The sequence below is a fragment of the Natrix helvetica genome (assembly GCF_964273705.1).
Source record: "Natrix helvetica genome assembly, chromosome: Z".
NCBI classification, from domain to species: Eukaryota; Metazoa; Chordata; class Lepidosauria; order Squamata; family Natricidae; genus Natrix; species Natrix helvetica.
The window spans coordinates 116,152,937-116,172,317 of NC_138554.1; the positions used below are offsets into that span (position 1 = coordinate 116,152,937).

Below are 19,381 nucleotides of genomic sequence, written 5' to 3' on the forward strand. Positions count from 1 at the left end.
ATTACCAACAACGTGTTTGGAGATGATGGAAGAGTTAAATCTGATAGACATCTGGAGAAAAATGGAACCCAAAAAAAAATATTAACTTTTACTCCAACCCACACCAATCTTGGTCATGGATCGACATGGCATGGATGAATGGGGAAATTGGGGCAGAAGTACATAAAATTGAAATACTACCAAACATTTGGGCAGACCATAATTCCATTAAAATAATATGGAAAGGGGGGAAAAATTAGACGAAGATGGACATTAAATCTGCAAATATTAAAAGAAAAAGAATTTATCCAAAAATGTAAGAATGAGTTGGAACTATTTCTTAAAGAAAATACAAAATAACAGACATCAATACAAAATTTATCGGATACTATGAAAGCCTATACACGGGGAATCATTATAGCTTATTCAGCAAAAAGAAATAAAGAAAAATGGGCACAACAGAAGGTATTAGAGAAGGAAATTGAGAACCTAGAAAGAGAACTGCAAAACAAACCACAAAGTGACAAAATTAGAAAGGATATATTTTTTGAGCAAGCAAATAAACCAGGGAGGTGGCTATCTTATAGACTGAGAAAAGAAAGAGAAAAAAGATTAATATATCAACTCCAAGAGGAAACGGGTGAATTACAACACACAATGGAAGGAAAGAAAAAGATCATACACAAATATTTCGAGAAGCTATATAAGGGGGAACAAATAGATGACAAACAAATACAAGAATATTTAAACGGAGAAGAAACCCCAGTAATACCGGAAGAGATGAAAGAAATGTTAACAAAACAAATAACAAAAATTGAACTGAAACAGGCAATTCAAAAACAGAAAAATAATAAAACACCAGGCCCAGATGGATTCCCTGCAGAATGGTACAAAATAATAGACGACCTGAATGAATCAATAGAACCCCTGATGCTGGAGATGTATAATGAGACATTGATGAAAGCAAAAATACCGAATTCATGGAGGTAAGCATACATCACGTTAATATCTAAAGAAGATACAGATCAAAACCAAATTCAAAACTACAGGCCAATCTCGTTGCTGAATGCTGACTATAAAATATTTGTAACAATAATAGCGAGAGACTAAAAAGACTACTAAATGATTACATACATCCAGATCAAAATGGGTTTCTCCCAACAAGACAAATTAGAAATAATATCAGAATAATAGCTAATATCTTGGAGTATTATGAGGTGCATCCAGAGAAACAAGTGGCACTTGTATTCCTGGATGCACAGAAGGCATTCGATAATCTAAACTGGCAATATATGAAACAACAAATTAAGAATATGAATCTAGGAAACAAATTTGAAAGATTAATAGAAACAATATACTCCACCCAAAAGGCAAACGTACTATTAAATGGGGAAAATACAGAGTTCTTTGAAATAACGAAAGGAGTGAGACAGGGCTGCCCACTATCACCTCTGCTTTTTATTCTGACGCTAGAAAGCCTTCTGATATGAATTAGACAAAACAAGGAAATAAGAGGAACCAAATTAAAAAAGAAGAATACAAAATACAGGCCTTTGCAGATGACTTGGTATTTATTATAGAAGATCCATTAGAAACAGGGAACAGGTTAATGCAAGAACTAGGAAAATATGGAGATGTGGCAGGATTAAAAATCAATAGAGAAAAAACCAAAATAATAACCAAAAATCTGAAGGAAGAACAGAATAAAGAATTAGAAAAAACAATAGGACTCCAGGTAGTAAAGAAAGTCAAATATCTTGGAATATGGCTAACTGCAAAGTGCTCAACCATAAAAGAAAATAATTACACAAAATTAGTGCAACAAATAAAAAAAGATTTAGAACTATGGGGGAAACTACAACTATCTTTATTAGGGAAAATAGCAACTATAAAAATGAATATATCACTAAGAGTCCTATATCTATTTCAAACTATCTCCATAAAATTAGCAAAAAAATTCTTTACCGAACTGAATAAAATCATACTAAAATTTATCTGGCAAGGGAAAAAAGCTAGGATAAAACTGAAAGCATTACAGGACGATAGAAGCAGAGGCGGTATGGGGCTACCTGACTGAGAATTCTATTATAATGCAGCAGCACTAATTTGGATCAAAGACTGGATAAATTTAAAAAACAGAAGAATATTAGCAATAGAAGGCCATGACCTGCAAACAGGATGGCACTTTTTCTTATGGGAAGAGAGTAAAAAGAAAGAAAAATACTTCCATACACATTATATCAGAGAAGCATTAATACAGGTCTGGAACAAAATTAAAGCAAAACACTACATGAAAATACTGATATGGCTCTCCACCATGGAAGCTATGACACATCCCAATACGCTAGATCTATAAAAATGGTTAGGTACAGTGAAATTTTAGATAACCAGGGGAATCTGAAAACAAATCAAGAACTAAAAGAGAATAATATAAATATAGATTGGTGGCCATATCTTCAATTACAATCAAGATACAAAAAAGAAGTAAAAGAATATGGAATACATACAGAACTGCAACAAATAGATAAAATCCTTACAGGCCCAGAAAACAAATTTATATCAAAAATGTATAAATATTTGCTAGAAATAAACTTAGAAGAAGAAATAGTTAAAGGTTGTATGATAGCATGGGCCAAAAATTTTGGTTATAATATAGATCTAGCGGATTGGGAAAGAATTTGGAATATAAATTATAAATTAACGAGATCAGCAACATTGAAAGAAAATATATATAAAATGTTTTATCGTTGGCACCTACCACCAACAAGATTGGCAAAAATGTATCCAACCCTGAATCCGACTTATTGGAAATGTAAAAAAGAACAAGGGACTTTCTATCATATATGGTGGACCTGCCCGGATTCACAAAAATACTGGGGAAAAAATTGAAAGTGGGTGCAAGAAATCACGGGGGAACAAATAAAATATAAACCTGAAATCTTCTTACTGGGAATAATCAAAGGGAATTACACAAAAAAAAATCAAATATCTATAACACATATACTAACCACAGCTAGAATAGCTTTTGCCCAATGCTGGAAGCAAAATAATACACCGCCGGACAAATTAGTGATAAAAAAACCTTGGATTGTGCAGAGATGGACAAATTAACTCTAAAATCAAAGGACAAAGAAGAATCGGAATACTACGAAATTTGGAATAATTGGTATGAATGGTTGGAAAATAAGAAAAATAATTAAGCCGAAAAGAATATACACAAATAAACATAGAACTGTATATAAAAGTATGTAAATATGCAAAATATCATAAAAATGGATAGATAAGATGACATAATGACTGTAATATATGGTAAAGAGAGAAAAACATGTATAGATAAGACGATGTAACAATGTACAAACTGTTGATATAACGATTGTAATATATGGTGAAAAGAAAAAAAACAATAAAAATTATGAGAAAAAAAAAATAGATGAAGCTTCAATAGCACCACTGTGGCCACAATCATTCCTTTTCCGAATACATTCTGTAGCTACCGATGTAAACAATTGTTTCACAGACTTCCAACAGACTTTATATTTAGCTCTTTCCCCTTTCCTTTCCATCTTAAATTTGCTTCCTAAATTAAATATGATTAGACAGCATTAGTAGAATCCACATTTAATTAGACTAATTATAGTGTGCTACATGGTTCAATTATTGTTAAATTATCACGAAGAAGAATTTAAAATCACTACATTAAGATTCAGACACAATGTTTTCCTTTCCATAATTAAAGCACTAATTTTCCAAATAGCCACTCAAGCATCAAAACAGTTCCCCATAATATAAGGAAACTTATTCAAGATTCAGACCAAGTAGATGTACCGAAAAAATCTCATAGGAAAGACTATTGTTTTTCCTGATTTAATAATAGCTCTAGAATATATCTGAAGATCACAAATGTCTGGATCTGTCTCTAAATTGGTAGAAATTCCTTGAGTTTTCTTCTTGCTGGATATTTTCAGAATCCATTTAAAATGATAAGAATAAAACAATGAAACATACCTGAAGAAAAAAGGTGATGAAGGAAACAATGCCAAGTACTAAGAACAACAGTGAGTAGAAATTGCTCTTTTCACGCAAAATTTTGGGATCTTGTATTGCAAAAATCTATGGAAACAATAATTTCAGCCTTAGTTTAATTTCATTCGCTTCCAATGTAGTATTACATATTGCTTAGATAATGTAACTTTTCATGTTCTGTACATCAGAAAATAAAAACCTCTTTTAGTACTTTTTAAAGGATAAGTCCGCATGACATGTTCAATTCTCAATTCTAGTCAGTCTCAAGGCAGTTTAAACTAATATTATATCTATTTTAGTTTTAAACTAAAGCTTTCTTTCTTCTCCCAAAATAATAATCCATAACACTTCACTGAAAATATTGGCTCAGTGATTGAAATGTACCCAATTCTTCTTAGTCACTTTCTCATATGGCTGGCACATTCCCTGGCAATAATTGGCATTATTCTCCAGAGGCATTTTGGCAAGTACTTCAGGAAAGAATGAGATGCCTGTCTTTTACTTACCTACCTAAAGCCTACCTGGTGCTTTGAAAGGCACCGGGCAATCAATATGTGGGCTGCCTAAAAACATGGGCATTGGCCAGTTCTTAGTTTTTAAAAAAGCACTAATCCTTTGCTCAAAGGAGTCAGTTTTAACCATGAAAGAGAAAAGTTCTGTAAACTATCAATGAGTATATTACAAATTTTCCATTAAAAGAAAAAATTGGCCAACGGGTGGCTTCATTTTTTGGTGTGTTTTTATTTTTATTACAGGAGAGTTCCACAACTATATCTGCTCCATAATGGCTTATAAAATATTCCTGCACCTCACAAACCTTTATTAAGGTCTTTGACCAGCATTAGAGAAGATCATCACTGCCATAGAAAATAAAAATATGATCTAGAATATATGGGTTATATATAAAAGGGAATTTTTTTAAAAATAAAAATGATTTAAAATAAAAGGCACATCTCCCAAAATTATAGCTAACAATCTAATAATAGTTACATAAAGAGAGTACAATTTTGTATCCATAGTATAATCCCACAGAAGAATTAATATGTATCAGTACCCAACAAATTTCACATGCTACTGTACACAAAATTATCTTATAAAATAATTATATTTTCATGTGTATTTATATGTCTTATAAAAGAATTATATCTGCATGTGTATTTATGTGTCTTATAAAAACATTACTATCTGCATGTGTATATATGTGTGTGTTTGGTAGTCCGGTCTTACCAATATTATGTAATTGGGACTGAAAACTCTATTGTTAAGGGACCCAATTGTTAAATCAAATGTGATCATATTGCTTAGTAACAGCAGTTCCAGGAGTCCTAGTCAGGTTCATCTTTCAACTGTTGTCTTTGGTATGTAAAGATGTATAGAATAGTCCAGTAGTCCCTGCTAGACTTGTAACTGAGGAACAAAATGGCTCAGCACTTGAGGCAGTACTGATGCCTATACATCTTTATATAAGAAAGACAACAAAGAAAAAAAACCTTGAAGGAGGGCATATCAATGTTTTCTAATATGGTCACCCAGCTATGCCTATAGGGAAACTCTTTAGCTTAATCATAACATGTTCAACACAAAATGATTAAATCTTTCATCATTCATGTACAGATAGGCCTCAGGTTACAATGGGGCTGGAGTTTCTATCCTTAAGTAATGTCGCTATAGTACATGATGTCATGATATCAAATCACTTAGCAATGGCAATCTCATCCATCCTGGCTGTTGTTGTAACTACATGTAAAACCACATAGATTGTTAAGTGGACTGGAATCCCAGGCAAGGAGCATTGGTAGATGTGTGCATACCCCAAGTAGTGGAGGTTGTCAGAGGCTGGCACTATGGAATGCTGAGACACATGTGCTGCAGGGAGTAGAGGTACCACAGATAGGCCTTGGTAAATGTGAGGTAGGGTTGTAGGCAGGCAGTATGAAAGATAAGTTTGTCAGCAAGAGCCACAGGTAAGTTGGCAGTGGTTAAGGGTAAGCACTATGAAGTATGGGCAGGTTGGTGGGAGCCATGGGCAGGTGGTGAAGTGCTGGTTGTAGGTACACACTAAAGGATGCAGGCAGGTGCTGAAGGATATGAGAAAGTGGGGGTCCTCGGGAGAAAAAGCAGTAGGGACAGGAGAAACTTGCAACCTTCTGCTTGCTCTTCCCCATTGACTTTGTTTGTGGAAAGTTGGCATGGAAGGTTGCAAATAGAAATATAAACCACATACTGTTTTTTAGTAATCCTGTGGCCATTTAAAAAATTTTTGGATCACAGACCTGGACCTATGTCTGTTATAATTAGAAGCTCCCCTCAAGAAACAATGAAAATCTTTCTCTATAGATGGCTTTGTAGACACATAGATATTAGGTAATAGTTTAGAGCAAAGGTCTGCCATTGGCAACTGTTTGCCAATCCAAATCACAAAAAGGATTAAGCAAGGTTTAGTCAGCAGGTTTTACAGGGAAAAATCTTGAAGAAAGGCAATGGCAAACTACCTATGTAGCTTGATGCCATGAACATTTTATAGATCTATTCCCCCAATTGACAAGAATGAAGCTCCACTTGAGGCAGATTTCATGAGTAAGCCACTGAGACATAAGCTTTATGTTAGAGTAGGCTATGTGCATTTTATAAAACTATTCATTCAATTTCAGACAATTTCTATTAAGGATTATCCCATATTTTTAAAGATACCTTTTTGAAGATTCAATACTGGTTTAAATCATGGGATAGGAATGAATGTTGAAAGCAGAACCTCTCATATGATGACATGAGAATAGTATAAAATTTATTATATATATATATATATATATATATAAATACTCACACCTATGATTTCTGAGAATATTATTGAAAATGCAGGCTGCAGTGCTCCATTGACCAGAGCAGAAAATGTTCCTACTAAAAAGTAAGGCCATTCGGATATATTTAACTTCATAATCTTAAAAAATGAAACTTTGGGAATATTTTCATCCTAGAATATGGAAAGAGAAAAAACATAATCTATCATATTATTCACTAGATTCCATGCATACATATGTATTCAAGTGCATGTGTGCTGTCAGACACACAGATACAATTTTTAAAATTAATATCATAATGTTGATTCCCATCTCTCACATTTCAAAAGTTTGCATGTGCCCAACAGCCTTTGCAAGTTCCACCAGCATCTCTTGAAGACAGACTTGCTGCCTGCGGGTCTCATTCTATTCTTTGGGTCATTTTGTGTGGCATGCATCACTGACATGCATATTTTTGGGTAAAAATGAAAGCAAAACTCAATGCTTGGCTAGGACAAGCCAAGAGCTTCTAGCAGAGTGAGACCCTGTCCTCTTTCAAAATCTGGGACAGTCAAAGCAGCAACACCATGCACAATGTCTACAAAAATTGCATCAAAACTTGTAAAAAAAAAAGCTGTGAACAACCCCGATGAAGACTATACATGCTTATTTGGAATGGCCAGATGGCTTCCCAATGGCTGGATAGAGTACCTCAAAGACCAATGGCTGGATGTGAAAACCAGATAGAGTACCTCAACAACAGGTTCTGTTGACTGACTGGAACAATAAATAGGAATGTTCTTTAGAACAATATGTTGCAGATCTCAGCTCTAGAAATAAAATACAATTAACGACTTGTCCCTGAAATGCAAAATTCTAAACCCAAAAGACTTACAGGCTGAACTGTCTGGACCTCAAGGTCTTTTTCCTCCATTTCTGGTTTTTTAATACTTCTGCGAGTAGAACGTCTCCTCAGCTTGTTTGAAAAAGCATCTTTGCTTATCTCTTCTGGGCTATTTTTCAGATGGGATTCTTCTTCTGCTGACTCTTCTGATTCAACTTCAGTGGAAACTGCCTGGACAAACAGGATAAAGTAACAAAAAAGATTTTATATCTCCAAATAATGCCTGGACTATAGAATCCAGTTAAAATGTATTAATGATACTTGTGATAAATTTTTATTTGCTTTATTCTCAGAAATTCAGTAATTGATGATAATACTGTAACAATAATTATCCTCTTTCTTTCTCTTTCTCTCTCCCTCCCACATTTACTTGTAATAAGTTTTGTCTCATTTTATTCTTTCATCTGTGAATAATATATCCTGCATGTCTGGGGAGACATTCTTCAGACCACAGAATGACCCTGGCTTTAAAATAGAACTGGTCATCACAGGAGGAAACTAGCAGCACCTAATATTTTCCTGATTGATCAAGTGCTGTTTGAAATCCTATGTGGAACCTTTTTTGTTGTTGTTGTTGTTGTAAATGAAAATGGCGGGTGGATTTAGCCCTCTATTGTTTCAAAGAGGGCCCTCTCACTCAGGAAAAACAAACAACTTGGGCCCTAGAAAAGGCACTCAGGATCTTTTTCTATTTGCTTCTGATAAACAGTATTTGAAACTTTCACTATCACTGAGTTAAAAAGGTAACCATTCATCCAGAACAAAAATAAATGGTCACAAAATTTCCTGCCTCATTATTGAGACTTAGTTGTATTAGCTCTGACCCACTTTTGATTTCCTCCATCCTCTGTTTGAGAGGCCATGAGAAGGATTGGTTCCATCATTTCAATGTTTTATGTTATTTCACTGTCATTCTTTTCCACCATTGCATTGTTCTGCTGTTTTACTTGTCCAATTTTAGACGAAGGTCTATAGAGAGTGGCTGAGTCTAATAAACTGCATAATCTACACACTCTTGGCACAGTATTGCTATATCCAGCTTTTTAAGGAGGCTATGGCAAAATGGAGGGAGATGACACTAACCAGACACTGATAGAAAATGGAGGGCCTCCATCAGAGTGAAATATCAATAAATAACATTCTGATCCTACGTCGTTTGTCAGTTGGCTTTGTTTTTAATATAACAGGTAGCAAAGTATCAGATTTTACCCATATTTCAACTGTCTCCCAACCTAAAGCATAAAAGAATCTCATCCTTGAGTTGAATACAAATGAATACAAAATTATGGGAACATGGCAAGCAAAAAGATTTAGACAGGAAATATTGATAGTGTGTATTCCAGAGAGGTTAAATCTTCAAAGCAAAGAAAGGAAAAGAAAAAAAAATGAACAAATTGATGCCTACCTGCATATTGACAAGTTTGAAATAAACTCCTTTCTTTTTCATAAGCTCATTATGGGTTCCTTGCTCGCTAATGACCCCATCTTCAAAAGCAACTATAAGATCTGCATTTCGGACTGTAGACAAACGATGAGCTACTATAACAGTTGTGCGGCCTTCTCTTGCCTAAAAGACATATCCAGATTCAATTAAAACTATGTTTATTTGCTTTATTTTCATATTTAATATAATTAGACTGAAGCCTTCATGCCTTTTGCTGTTATTTTAATCTTTTGCAAATTGTTAAAGCAATGTCTATATTGGCACTTCATGAATAAATATGTTTACTAAGCAGAAAAGAGAATGATTTGTCCAAGATGATTCAGAGAGACGGATATTAGGCCATCAAACTAAATCCAAATCTCCTAGACTGTAATCAAGCAGGCAATCTATCTCTTTGGAATCTATTTTTTTCTGAAAGTTTCCTTAGTTATATTTTAGAATTGACAGTAATGAAAAAAATGGCAAAAAAGAATTTATTTTGTATTTATATTTGATATAAATTCACCACTATTGCAAAGAATTTATAGTTAGCTATCTTCATCATGGTATTAAGCCAAGGGTGTGAAACTCGTGGCTTGTGGGCCAAATGTGTCACATGCTGGCCCCGTCTCCGCCCAGTTTAGTGAAGGGGGAAAAAGCCCCAATACGTCACGTGATGCCGCCATGACGCTGTCAATTTGACATCCTTGTATTAGGTTTTCATTACTTCTTTGCCAAAATCTTTGTCATTATATTATCCTGTGAAGGTATAATAGCTCACTTAACGTATGATTTTGGGAAGCTAATCAGAGGTAGATTTCATTAGTACTTGGATGGGAGACTACATATCTGAGCTGTAGATTAATCTAGGAAAAAATGCCAAATCAATTCTATTTTTTATTTTTTTAAAAAACCTGCATGAATGTGTCCATGAAGTCACCACAAGTTGAACTTGACTCAAAGGAGATCTTGTGTTAATCTGTGCCTAAAATTTGTTGCCAATATCCTATTAAACAATGACTTTAAGCTGTTTTAAGTCTTCCACCTCTAGAGAGCATGTTAAACCTTTTTACTCTTCAGCTTTTGGGGGGGAAAGACATATTAACCATACATTTTGGAAATTCTAAGCTACAATTGTTGGAATTATTTTCTCCCAATATGATGCTGTCCAAATCTGTATGTTTAATACTTCCATTGTGTTCAGGCAGAATTACACATTGATTTGGATGCATACTTCTTCAAATCCAATAAATACTATTGATGTAACTTCCAAACAAGTAATGAATTGTTCTTTTAAGAACTGTATTTAAAGAAGGTATCAGTGAAATCAAATTATAATGATAATTAAGAGTCCTGGGCACCTGATCTTCACATTATCTCCTCTCTGCAGCCCAACTTTAATTCCTGCTGAATATTGATGACTCTTAGCAGAAGGTTTCAAAGAGGAATAGGAGACTAGACTAGACTAGACTAGACTAGACTAGACTAGACTGGAGGGAAGATCTCATTGGGCAAATGAAGCGCTGCAACTCACTGTTAATAGTCAGATTTTTCTTTTTACCAGCTTTCCCCCACTACCCCTTCCTTTAATATATTAGGTTCAATTTCAGTTTTAAGGACCTTATCCAAAGCTGCCTGTACGATAGCTTCACTCTCTGTATCCAAAGCAGACGTAGCCTCATCCAGTAACAAAATTTTTGGGTTGCGCACAAGAGCCCGGGCAATCGCTATCCGTTGCTTCTGTCCTCCACTTAGCTGTGCTCCTCTTTCACCAACCACAGTTTCAAACTTCTGCAGAGCAACAACAAAATACATTTAACTTCATAACTTAGAATCAGTAGTGAAGTTGGCATCAAGGGTAGCATCAATATAGGTGTTACAATATGTCAATTGAAAATAAGCAGCAAATCAATGAATAAGAAGAATAAGTGTGTTTCTTTTGCAAACACACCCTATATTCCAGGGGTGGCGAACAAGTTCGACAAAAAGAGCCAAAATTTTAAACTGTGAGAGTCAGAGAGCCACACCACGCAGTGACCTGCCAAAACAGACAAACACTCACACAAAAGCATATAATTTTAACAATAATATATTAAACACATAATATAACATGCTCAGTCAGGTGTTTTTTGTTATAAATTTTTATAAACCCATTAGAGCTGCTGTATAACTTTTAAATCCATAAATAAGTGGAATCTCTGTCCACCTAACAACCTACAAGATTACTTGATGACCACAACCAGGAATGCCACACTTGCAGTCATTAAACAAAGCAGTCACATATCTCGCTTAATGACTGCTTTGCTCAGTGACGAGATTGTGATTGTAAATCGAGTACAACCTATACATGGGTAAAGCCTGGTCCTAATATTATCTTCCTTTAACCTAATATATGTATTATAATATATATATATATATATGAGTTTGGATTATCTTTGATATCTATTACAATTACAGGCTGTGAGAAAAACACTCGTAGAATTTTGGGAAATATACTAACCATGGAAATTCAATTAAATGTTTTCTCCTATTTAAAACTCTGCTGCTCCTGAACCCAGAGCTTCAATATGCAACCATTATTATTAATTTGAGCAATCATTAGAACCTCACCGGAATCCTGCAGCAACTGTGCTAGACTTTGAAGCATTATTTTTTTGGGCGCAGCAGAGGGCGCTGTTGAGCTAAACCCGGAAGTACGGTCGACGCGACGACGCTTGCCTGCCCTCCACCAGCTTCCGGGTTTAGCGCGCGATCCGAGCCACAGTATACTAAATAATGGTAAGAGGCAAAGAGCCTCATTTATTTTGGCCGCGAGCCGCATGCGGCTCGCGAGCCGCGTGTTCGCCACCCCTTCTATATTCAATAGCAAGAAAGAAAACCTGAACAAAATATTGATATATTAGAGAATGTTTTCCCATCTCCATAATGCAAGTAACCTCATGGTTGATATTATCAATTGATTTATAAATCATTATTTGGTTGAACCTTAATGTGCTAAATAAACCTAAAGAGCTTAATTCAGAACACTAATCTATAAACCATAACTTACAAATCATAATAGCAAAACCCATCACATTAAGCCACATAAATTGGTTTCTTTGCTTTTGGCTGAATGTGCTGCCCTATGGTATAAAAACATGGTTAATAATACAGAGCTTTCAAAACCTCTGCAATGATCAGTGGTAATCTTAAAATGTCAGGAGAGTTCAATAATGCTTTTTATTTTAATTGTGTATGTCTATTTGGGACATTTTAATGCAAAAGTTGTTAATACATCATGAATGACTTAGTGCAAAGTTTTTCAAAATTGGAACTTTGAGAGGTGAAGACCAACTTTTATAACTCCCCAACCAGCAACACTGACTGGGGAATTTTGAGAGTTGGCCCACACATCTTAAAGTTGCTAAGTTTGAAAAACAATGGCCTAGTGCATTAATGGGTACCTTTTGAAGGGGATGAGAAGCAAAACCTAGGTTCCTGACCTTCTGAAGAGCTGCTGAAGAGGGATATCCATTGATTTTTATGATGTCATCAGAAAGGGCATAGCTGAAATAGTTTTGTTCATTTTAAAAATATTTTGGGGTCTATTAGAGTGGGAATAGAGCACTTCCCAGAAGCATATCATATAATAATATATTGTATGCCTACCTAGCACCACAATGCCAAACATGAGTTTTTTTAAAAAAGTAGCCATTCTTCTTCTGCAACTGAATTGTAATAGCATATTTATTTTATTTATATCCCTTTTTTCCTACAGGAGTTTTAAATGATATATGCATATCCACCTCCTCCAATTACCTCCCCCACCCAATAATCCTGTGAAATAAAGTAAACTAAGAGGGTGTAATTGGCTGAAACTAATAAATTTCCAAGGTTGAGAGTAGACTTGAATCTGGGCCTCCCCAGTTCTAGTCCGATAATTGGTACTGATTCTTTTCTGATGTTGGGTTGCAACATGCTGTCCATAGAATACCAATGTAGCAAAAACATTTGGACTTTTTAGTACCATAACTATAGCTAAAGGAAAACTGGATTAGCAGTGTGTAAACACAGGTAGTACAGAGCAGTCTTCCATGATCTGGTCAACATATCCACATATATTGATTATAGTTCCCATAATTCTAGTTGGCTCAGCTATTGTGCTTGGAAATTATACCAGTTGTGATTATCATCTGATGGCACCAGGAAACTTTGGAAAAACTGGGTTGGATTACCATTTCCATTTCTATGAAAGGTTTTTAAGGGCTCCATGTAGTTTTACTGATGCTATTAGTGCATTATCTTAAATAAAGCTGAAATAAATGAAAAATACACATGGCCTTAGGCTAGTAATTCCCCACTACCTGTCTTCCAAACAGCATGAGGTTATAACTACTATATTTGCTGGGAACTGTAATGCTAATGTTATGCTTCTTTATGTTTCCTGCATGTCCACTATAATTTAAAGCACTACAAAGCACTATATCTTAAGATGTTAGAATAACCGAAGGTAATAATCAATATATTTTCTCACATCAGGTAAATTCATGATGAACTCATAAGCATTGGCTTCTTTGGCAGCTTTTTCCATCTCTTCCATGGTGACATTTTCACGGCCATGTCTAATGTTTTCTGCAATTGTTGTGGCAAATAGTACAGGTTCCTGGTTCACAACACCAATAATTTCCCTCAGATACCTTAAATTCAGGGTCTTAATATTCTGTCCATCAATGGTAATCTAAAACAAAGCAAAAATGTTTAGTTTATTTTATCCCATTCTTGGTGATATAATATGAGTTATTTTAATAATTAGAATACCCTGTTTCCCCCAAAATAAGACCTCTCTGGATAATAAGCCAATCGGGCTTTTGAGAGCATGCGCTAAAATAAGTCCTCCCAAAAAAATTAGCCCTCCCCGAAAATATTACAGCACAGCAGTAGCCAAGAGGTGACCATGCTCATTGCCTCCTGCCCCTCAGAAATAATAAGACCTCCCCGAAAATAAGGCCAAGCACAAAAGAAAATACAGTGTTTTGGGGAAACATGCTAGTTTTTATTGTATTCTACTTTTAAGCTCTTTATTTTGCAAGAATGTGGTTAAATATTTCACAAAGGAAAAATGTTGTTCTGGTATTATTTACATTGATTATTGTATGATTCACAGAAATGTTTATTATTCTTATTTGAAATATGTCTCTTAAAACTGTCTAGAAAATAAAACAATGTTTAAATGTTAATGTTTAACTAAAGTGGTCAGATAATCAGCAATAAAAATTAGGATACATTAATTTATGTCAATCAATATATCTTATTAGAATTAACTCTGTAACTTAATTTCCCAAGAACTATGGATAAATATCGTATTGAAGAAAGATTGAAGTTAATGTTTAGAAGGGCTTTTCTGTAATGAAAAAGTTTTTCCTATGTTTTCCAAAGTACTTTTTTTTCATTTTCCTTCTACATTGTGTGCAAAATGGTTACCATATTAAACTACGTTAGGATTTTCAAATAAAACATCCTTTAGAAAAGTAGAGTAGAGTAGAGTAGAATAGAATAGAATAATTATACTTTATTGGTTAAGTGTAATTAGACACACAAGGCATTTGTGTGTTAAAAAATCCCTTTAAATATTTTTCCAGCCATGTAAATGGTATATAGATATCCTCTTTCATCCTCTCTCCTTCTCTTCATGGAACTAACTGATATGATGGATTTGGTGAATAAAAGAAGTCTCAAGCACTATCAAGAGACTCTGATTACAGTATCTGATATCATTCCAAGTTCCAATGTTGCTACCACCTGCTTGACTTCAAGTACTGCATTCATTGTGGCATAATGATTTCTTTCCTGCCTGTGGAAAGCTATCTGATATTTAATATAAAATATGTTTCAGGTATCCTAGATGGCTTCAAATATCTTACCATGCCTTTCAAGGGATCATAAAATCTTTGTATCAGTTGGACAGTTGTACTTTTCCCACAACCACTGCTGCCAACCAGGGCTATTGTTTGTCCACTATTGATCTGCAGATTCAGTCCTTTTAATATCTGAATGAGGAAAATAGGATAGATTGTGCTGGATCACAAGTCACAATAAAATGTGTTTTATTTCACAAAATAATGGCAGAGAGATATCTATGCTCCTAGACTATGTAGTCCTAACACAAGTTCATACAGAAGAATTAGAAGGAAATGAAATATATTTAAGATTACTCTCAATAAATTCTTTTTACTTTACTTTTATGCCACTTTTATTTTTGCTTCAATCATCGGCATTTATTTATGTACAGGATTTAAAAAAACAAAACAAAACCAAGGAATTAAGTGAGCATTCAGGGCAAAACATTAATTACATAACATATCACCCATTTTACAGAAGACTTCTCTATTTTGGTGGTCTCGAAAAGTCTCTTGGAACTGTAACTCATAGAATAGTAACCAAAAATTCAAATGTGGCTCCCAGCCCATTTGGAAAGAACCTGTAGGAAAATCTAATTGAAAGCAATAATATGGTGTTTATGCTATGAAGTCTTTGTAGAATTGGTTTAGTATATATTTTTGCACCAATTTCTATTCTCTTGCCAGTTCTAAATAAAGCTATACAGTATTGAGATCTTCCTTTAATATTTGAAACTGATTAGTTATAATTTAAATTTAGTAGTGAAAAATACTTCCTGGTTTAACTCACAATACCTTAACATCTGGCCTTGCTGGATAATTAAAATCTACATTTTGGAAACTGAGATTTCCTGTAATTTTGTCAGGTTTATAGCCACTTTCTGAATAAATATCAATTTGTGGTTCCTACATAAAAGGAAATAATAAATTAAATCCAAATAGTTTCATTCATTTGTAGATTGAAAACAAAAGAAAATATTGCATACAAGTTATATAATATGAAAATTTAAATAAATTTTTAAAATAAGCAGCCATAATTGTCTTTCACATTGGTTTAACACAGCATAGTACATACAATCTTGCCCAACCTGTATACTATCCAGATCTGTGAACTTCAAGACCCAGACTGGAAGGAAAGGCCATGCTGGTCAGGAAGATCAGAGAATTATGCATATCTAGACAGTGTCTTGTTGGTGAATCAGTGCTTAGACCCAGTATCATAGTTTGATTTTAACTTAACATAATGTCTGAATCTCTACCCATTGTGATTTATAATCAATGGGTTATAGCTTACTATGATTATATTTATAAATCCAATCAATTCTGATTCTAGTCTAAACTATTATTAAATATATTTTGATTTACTGTAATGTATGAAATTACATCTTTGTTTACAGCCAATTTAGATATTTTCTTGTTGCTGACCTACATTTTCCTTTTCAAATAATTTCATAAAGTCTCTCTTGGCTTAGCTCATAGAAAAGTTCCCATTAAAATATATTCAAAGTAAAATGGACATATCTTTTTTTCCTTTTATGTTCCTCAATACATGTTTCAACTTCTATTTTGGTTTCTGAGGCAATATTTTACTGACTTTTATGTTATTCTTCAACTATGCTTCTTGGGGTCATACAATTAACCTATATACATTAACCATTTACAGAGTAAGACTAATTTAATTTAATTTTCTTTGCTGTTAGTTGTCACACTATACAGCTATTCCTATATTCTTATCATTCATCTAGTCCCTGCTTTATTCTATTTCTAAAAATATGTTAACAATTAACTGAGTTGACCATTTCACTGTAGTGAGAAATGCTACAAATCTATTTTCTCTATTGACTTCTTAGCCAATGTTGAAATACAGTCTTAGCTTTTACTGTTATTGTTAGTTTTACTATTAGACTTACATGGCTATTCAATAAAACCAGAAAGAGGTAATTAATAATATTTGCAATGGCTAGATTTGAAGAGTTACCTTAGGTATGCATAGATTTGAAAAACAAATCTGATATGTTTGCCACATGTCCAAGGCTACAAAATCCAGCCAATCAATAAACAGTAGCAAAAACTCTTCTATCTAATGGTCATCTGGATTGTTGCACAATCCAATAACAGACAATCATTGAAATCCAACCAATTGCTTATTGACCATTTGATGTTACAACAGATACCCTCCCCCCAAATATATCTATGATATGGTTCATCCCTGCTCTCTGGTCATGTGATTGAATTTCAGACACTCTGCAACCAACATCATGTAAATCAAGGACTATCAGTATTGTAGTTCTAATCATGCCAGGAGCAAAGGACCATATGTTATGATGTAATTCATATTTATTCCTCAAATGTATACACAAGAATCTAGTCAACTAAAGTTCAATACTAAATTGATGCCAAGTAAGGGAATTCAAGAGGGGTCAGATCTGGACCATTTGTGGGAATCTTATGAGTCTAAGCTGATGACATCCTTAACTCCCCCCCCCCCACCAACTCTACCTTTTCTTCTCCTACTAATCATGCCACAACATAGGGAGCTAATGGCCTTGTCACCTGGTTTTCACCAATGATAATTAAAACCTTTAATAGATCTCTAACTCTTTGAATCTTTTCATTTTTAGGCATAGTTCTAAAAAAGATACTTACATTGTCTATGATATTGAATACTGCATATGCAGCTCCCCTGCCACTAGCAAATGCTTCTAGGTTTGGAGAGACTTGGCCAATACTGAATGCTCCAATGAGTACAGCAAAGAAGACCTACGCAGAAAGTGTTTCAGAACAAAAAGAAACATCCATTGTCAGCTGTACAGTTTTTCTATCCAATAATGTAAAAATGATTGGCTGAAGTTCAGCAAGCAAAAAATGTTGACTGGAAGAAACAATGATGCTTGCAAGTGAATATTCTCAGAATAGTGTTTGAATAACTGTGTTCAGTGTGCAAATATATTGGTATAACTAACCATTTCAAAATTTGTATTGTAGGAAAATGTCATTTTCACTGAGATGATATTAAAATAGTCTAACCAAATTCTAATCCTCTGCACTATCAAACTAAGCTGCTAAAAGGTAAATATAAGAGTTTTTTAATTGCAATATATTTTTTATTCTGTTATTTTTTATTTATTTATTTAATGGACTGTCCTAACTCTCAATTACTTTGGATGGTTCACAAGTAAAATAAAATAAACCATAATACACAAAAATAAAGGAATAAAAGTAAACTAAAATATATTTAAATACAAACTAAAAAGGAATGACGTGTAATAATGCAAGCTGGCCTGGTCCCTGGCCTGAAGTCAATGTTTTCAGTTGACACAATAGACAGAAGGGTATCCAAATACTTCTGATTCACAACTTTTTAAAGTACAGGTAAGTAAAAAAAAACAACAACACAAGATCAAAATGGATGGTAATGTAATTGTAACACATCACTTGGGGTTTGGGGAACTTTCTACAAAGCTGGAGAAGACAGTAATAATTTCAGAGAGTGGCTGAGGTTTGGGCAATGATACAAAATAGATACATCTGTTTTATAATGTCAGATCTTCAAGATAAACCAAATTAGGAAACCAAAGTCATGTAGGCATTTATCATAGGGTTATTATAACAGAATTCTGCAAGTCTGAATGTGCTTCCGGTTCCCTTCCTTTATCTTCATGAGAACTAGAGAGGGTCTTGTCTTAGATGCTTTCTCAGGTTATAAATCTGCCTTGACTCAAGTTTCTTTTATCTGAACATTGTCTTGGTAGTGATTGTTCCTTCTGTTCCTCAAGATCATTCCTTCTATTCATTATATCTTTTCCTTTTTTCAGTATGCTTTTCTCCTTAGATTTTAAATAACAATAAACCCTACTTTAGATCACATGGTGTAGTTTTTAAAATACCCTGAAACTAGAGAAATGAAAATCTACAAATGGCAGGTGATCAAATTTTGCAGGTTTTGATTTCCTTCTATAAAAAAACTATGTTGCATAAAAGAAATAGTGAATCATAGTTAGCCCACCCCTGCCAACCAGCATTTTTTTTGACATTGCTTAGAATTACAATTTGCTTATGTGCTACATATGGTTTACTTCGATGCATGCTCCAACATTTACTGAACTTGATAAGCCAAAACTTCTGCCAAACCATGCTTTTTTACTATGTTAAGCTGCAATGCCATGTAGTGTTTGGCAAAAAAGGAAAGGAAGCACTAAATATCTCTGCACCATTTCCTAAAAGCACCTTAAAAACCTCCTAGTTCAGAAAATCTACCAGCAAAATATGTGGTGGTCTCACATCTCAGACTTTTCCAATTTAAGAACGACAATTGCCTCTCAGTACTTGGCAGGCAAAAAGAAAAGGATTAAAAATAAACATGCTCTATAAATATACTATAAACAGACAGTTGGGAGGG

General features: G+C 34.1%; 1 protein-coding gene across 2 annotated transcripts in view; it reads right to left on the reverse strand.

The window, feature by feature from the left end:
• The window catches only part of ABCB1 (ATP binding cassette subfamily B member 1), a 73,716-nt gene that overhangs the window by 16,687 nt on the left and 37,648 nt on the right, over window positions 1-19,381 (reverse strand). For both annotated transcript variants that reach the window (XM_081969868.1, XM_081969867.1), the window contains 9 exons: window positions 17,629-17,742; window positions 15,778-15,888; window positions 15,007-15,132; window positions 13,620-13,823; window positions 10,727-10,897; window positions 9,089-9,250; window positions 7,675-7,854; window positions 6,827-6,973; window positions 3,985-4,089 (listed from right to left, as the gene is read on the reverse strand). In XM_081969868.1, the coding sequence (XP_081825994.1) occupies window positions 3,985-4,089; window positions 6,827-6,973; window positions 7,675-7,854; window positions 9,089-9,250; window positions 10,727-10,897; window positions 13,620-13,823; window positions 15,007-15,132; window positions 15,778-15,888; window positions 17,629-17,742 (1,320 nt within the window). The remainder of the gene's footprint in view (window positions 1-3,984; window positions 4,090-6,826; window positions 6,974-7,674; window positions 7,855-9,088; window positions 9,251-10,726; window positions 10,898-13,619; window positions 13,824-15,006; window positions 15,133-15,777; window positions 15,889-17,628; window positions 17,743-19,381) is intronic.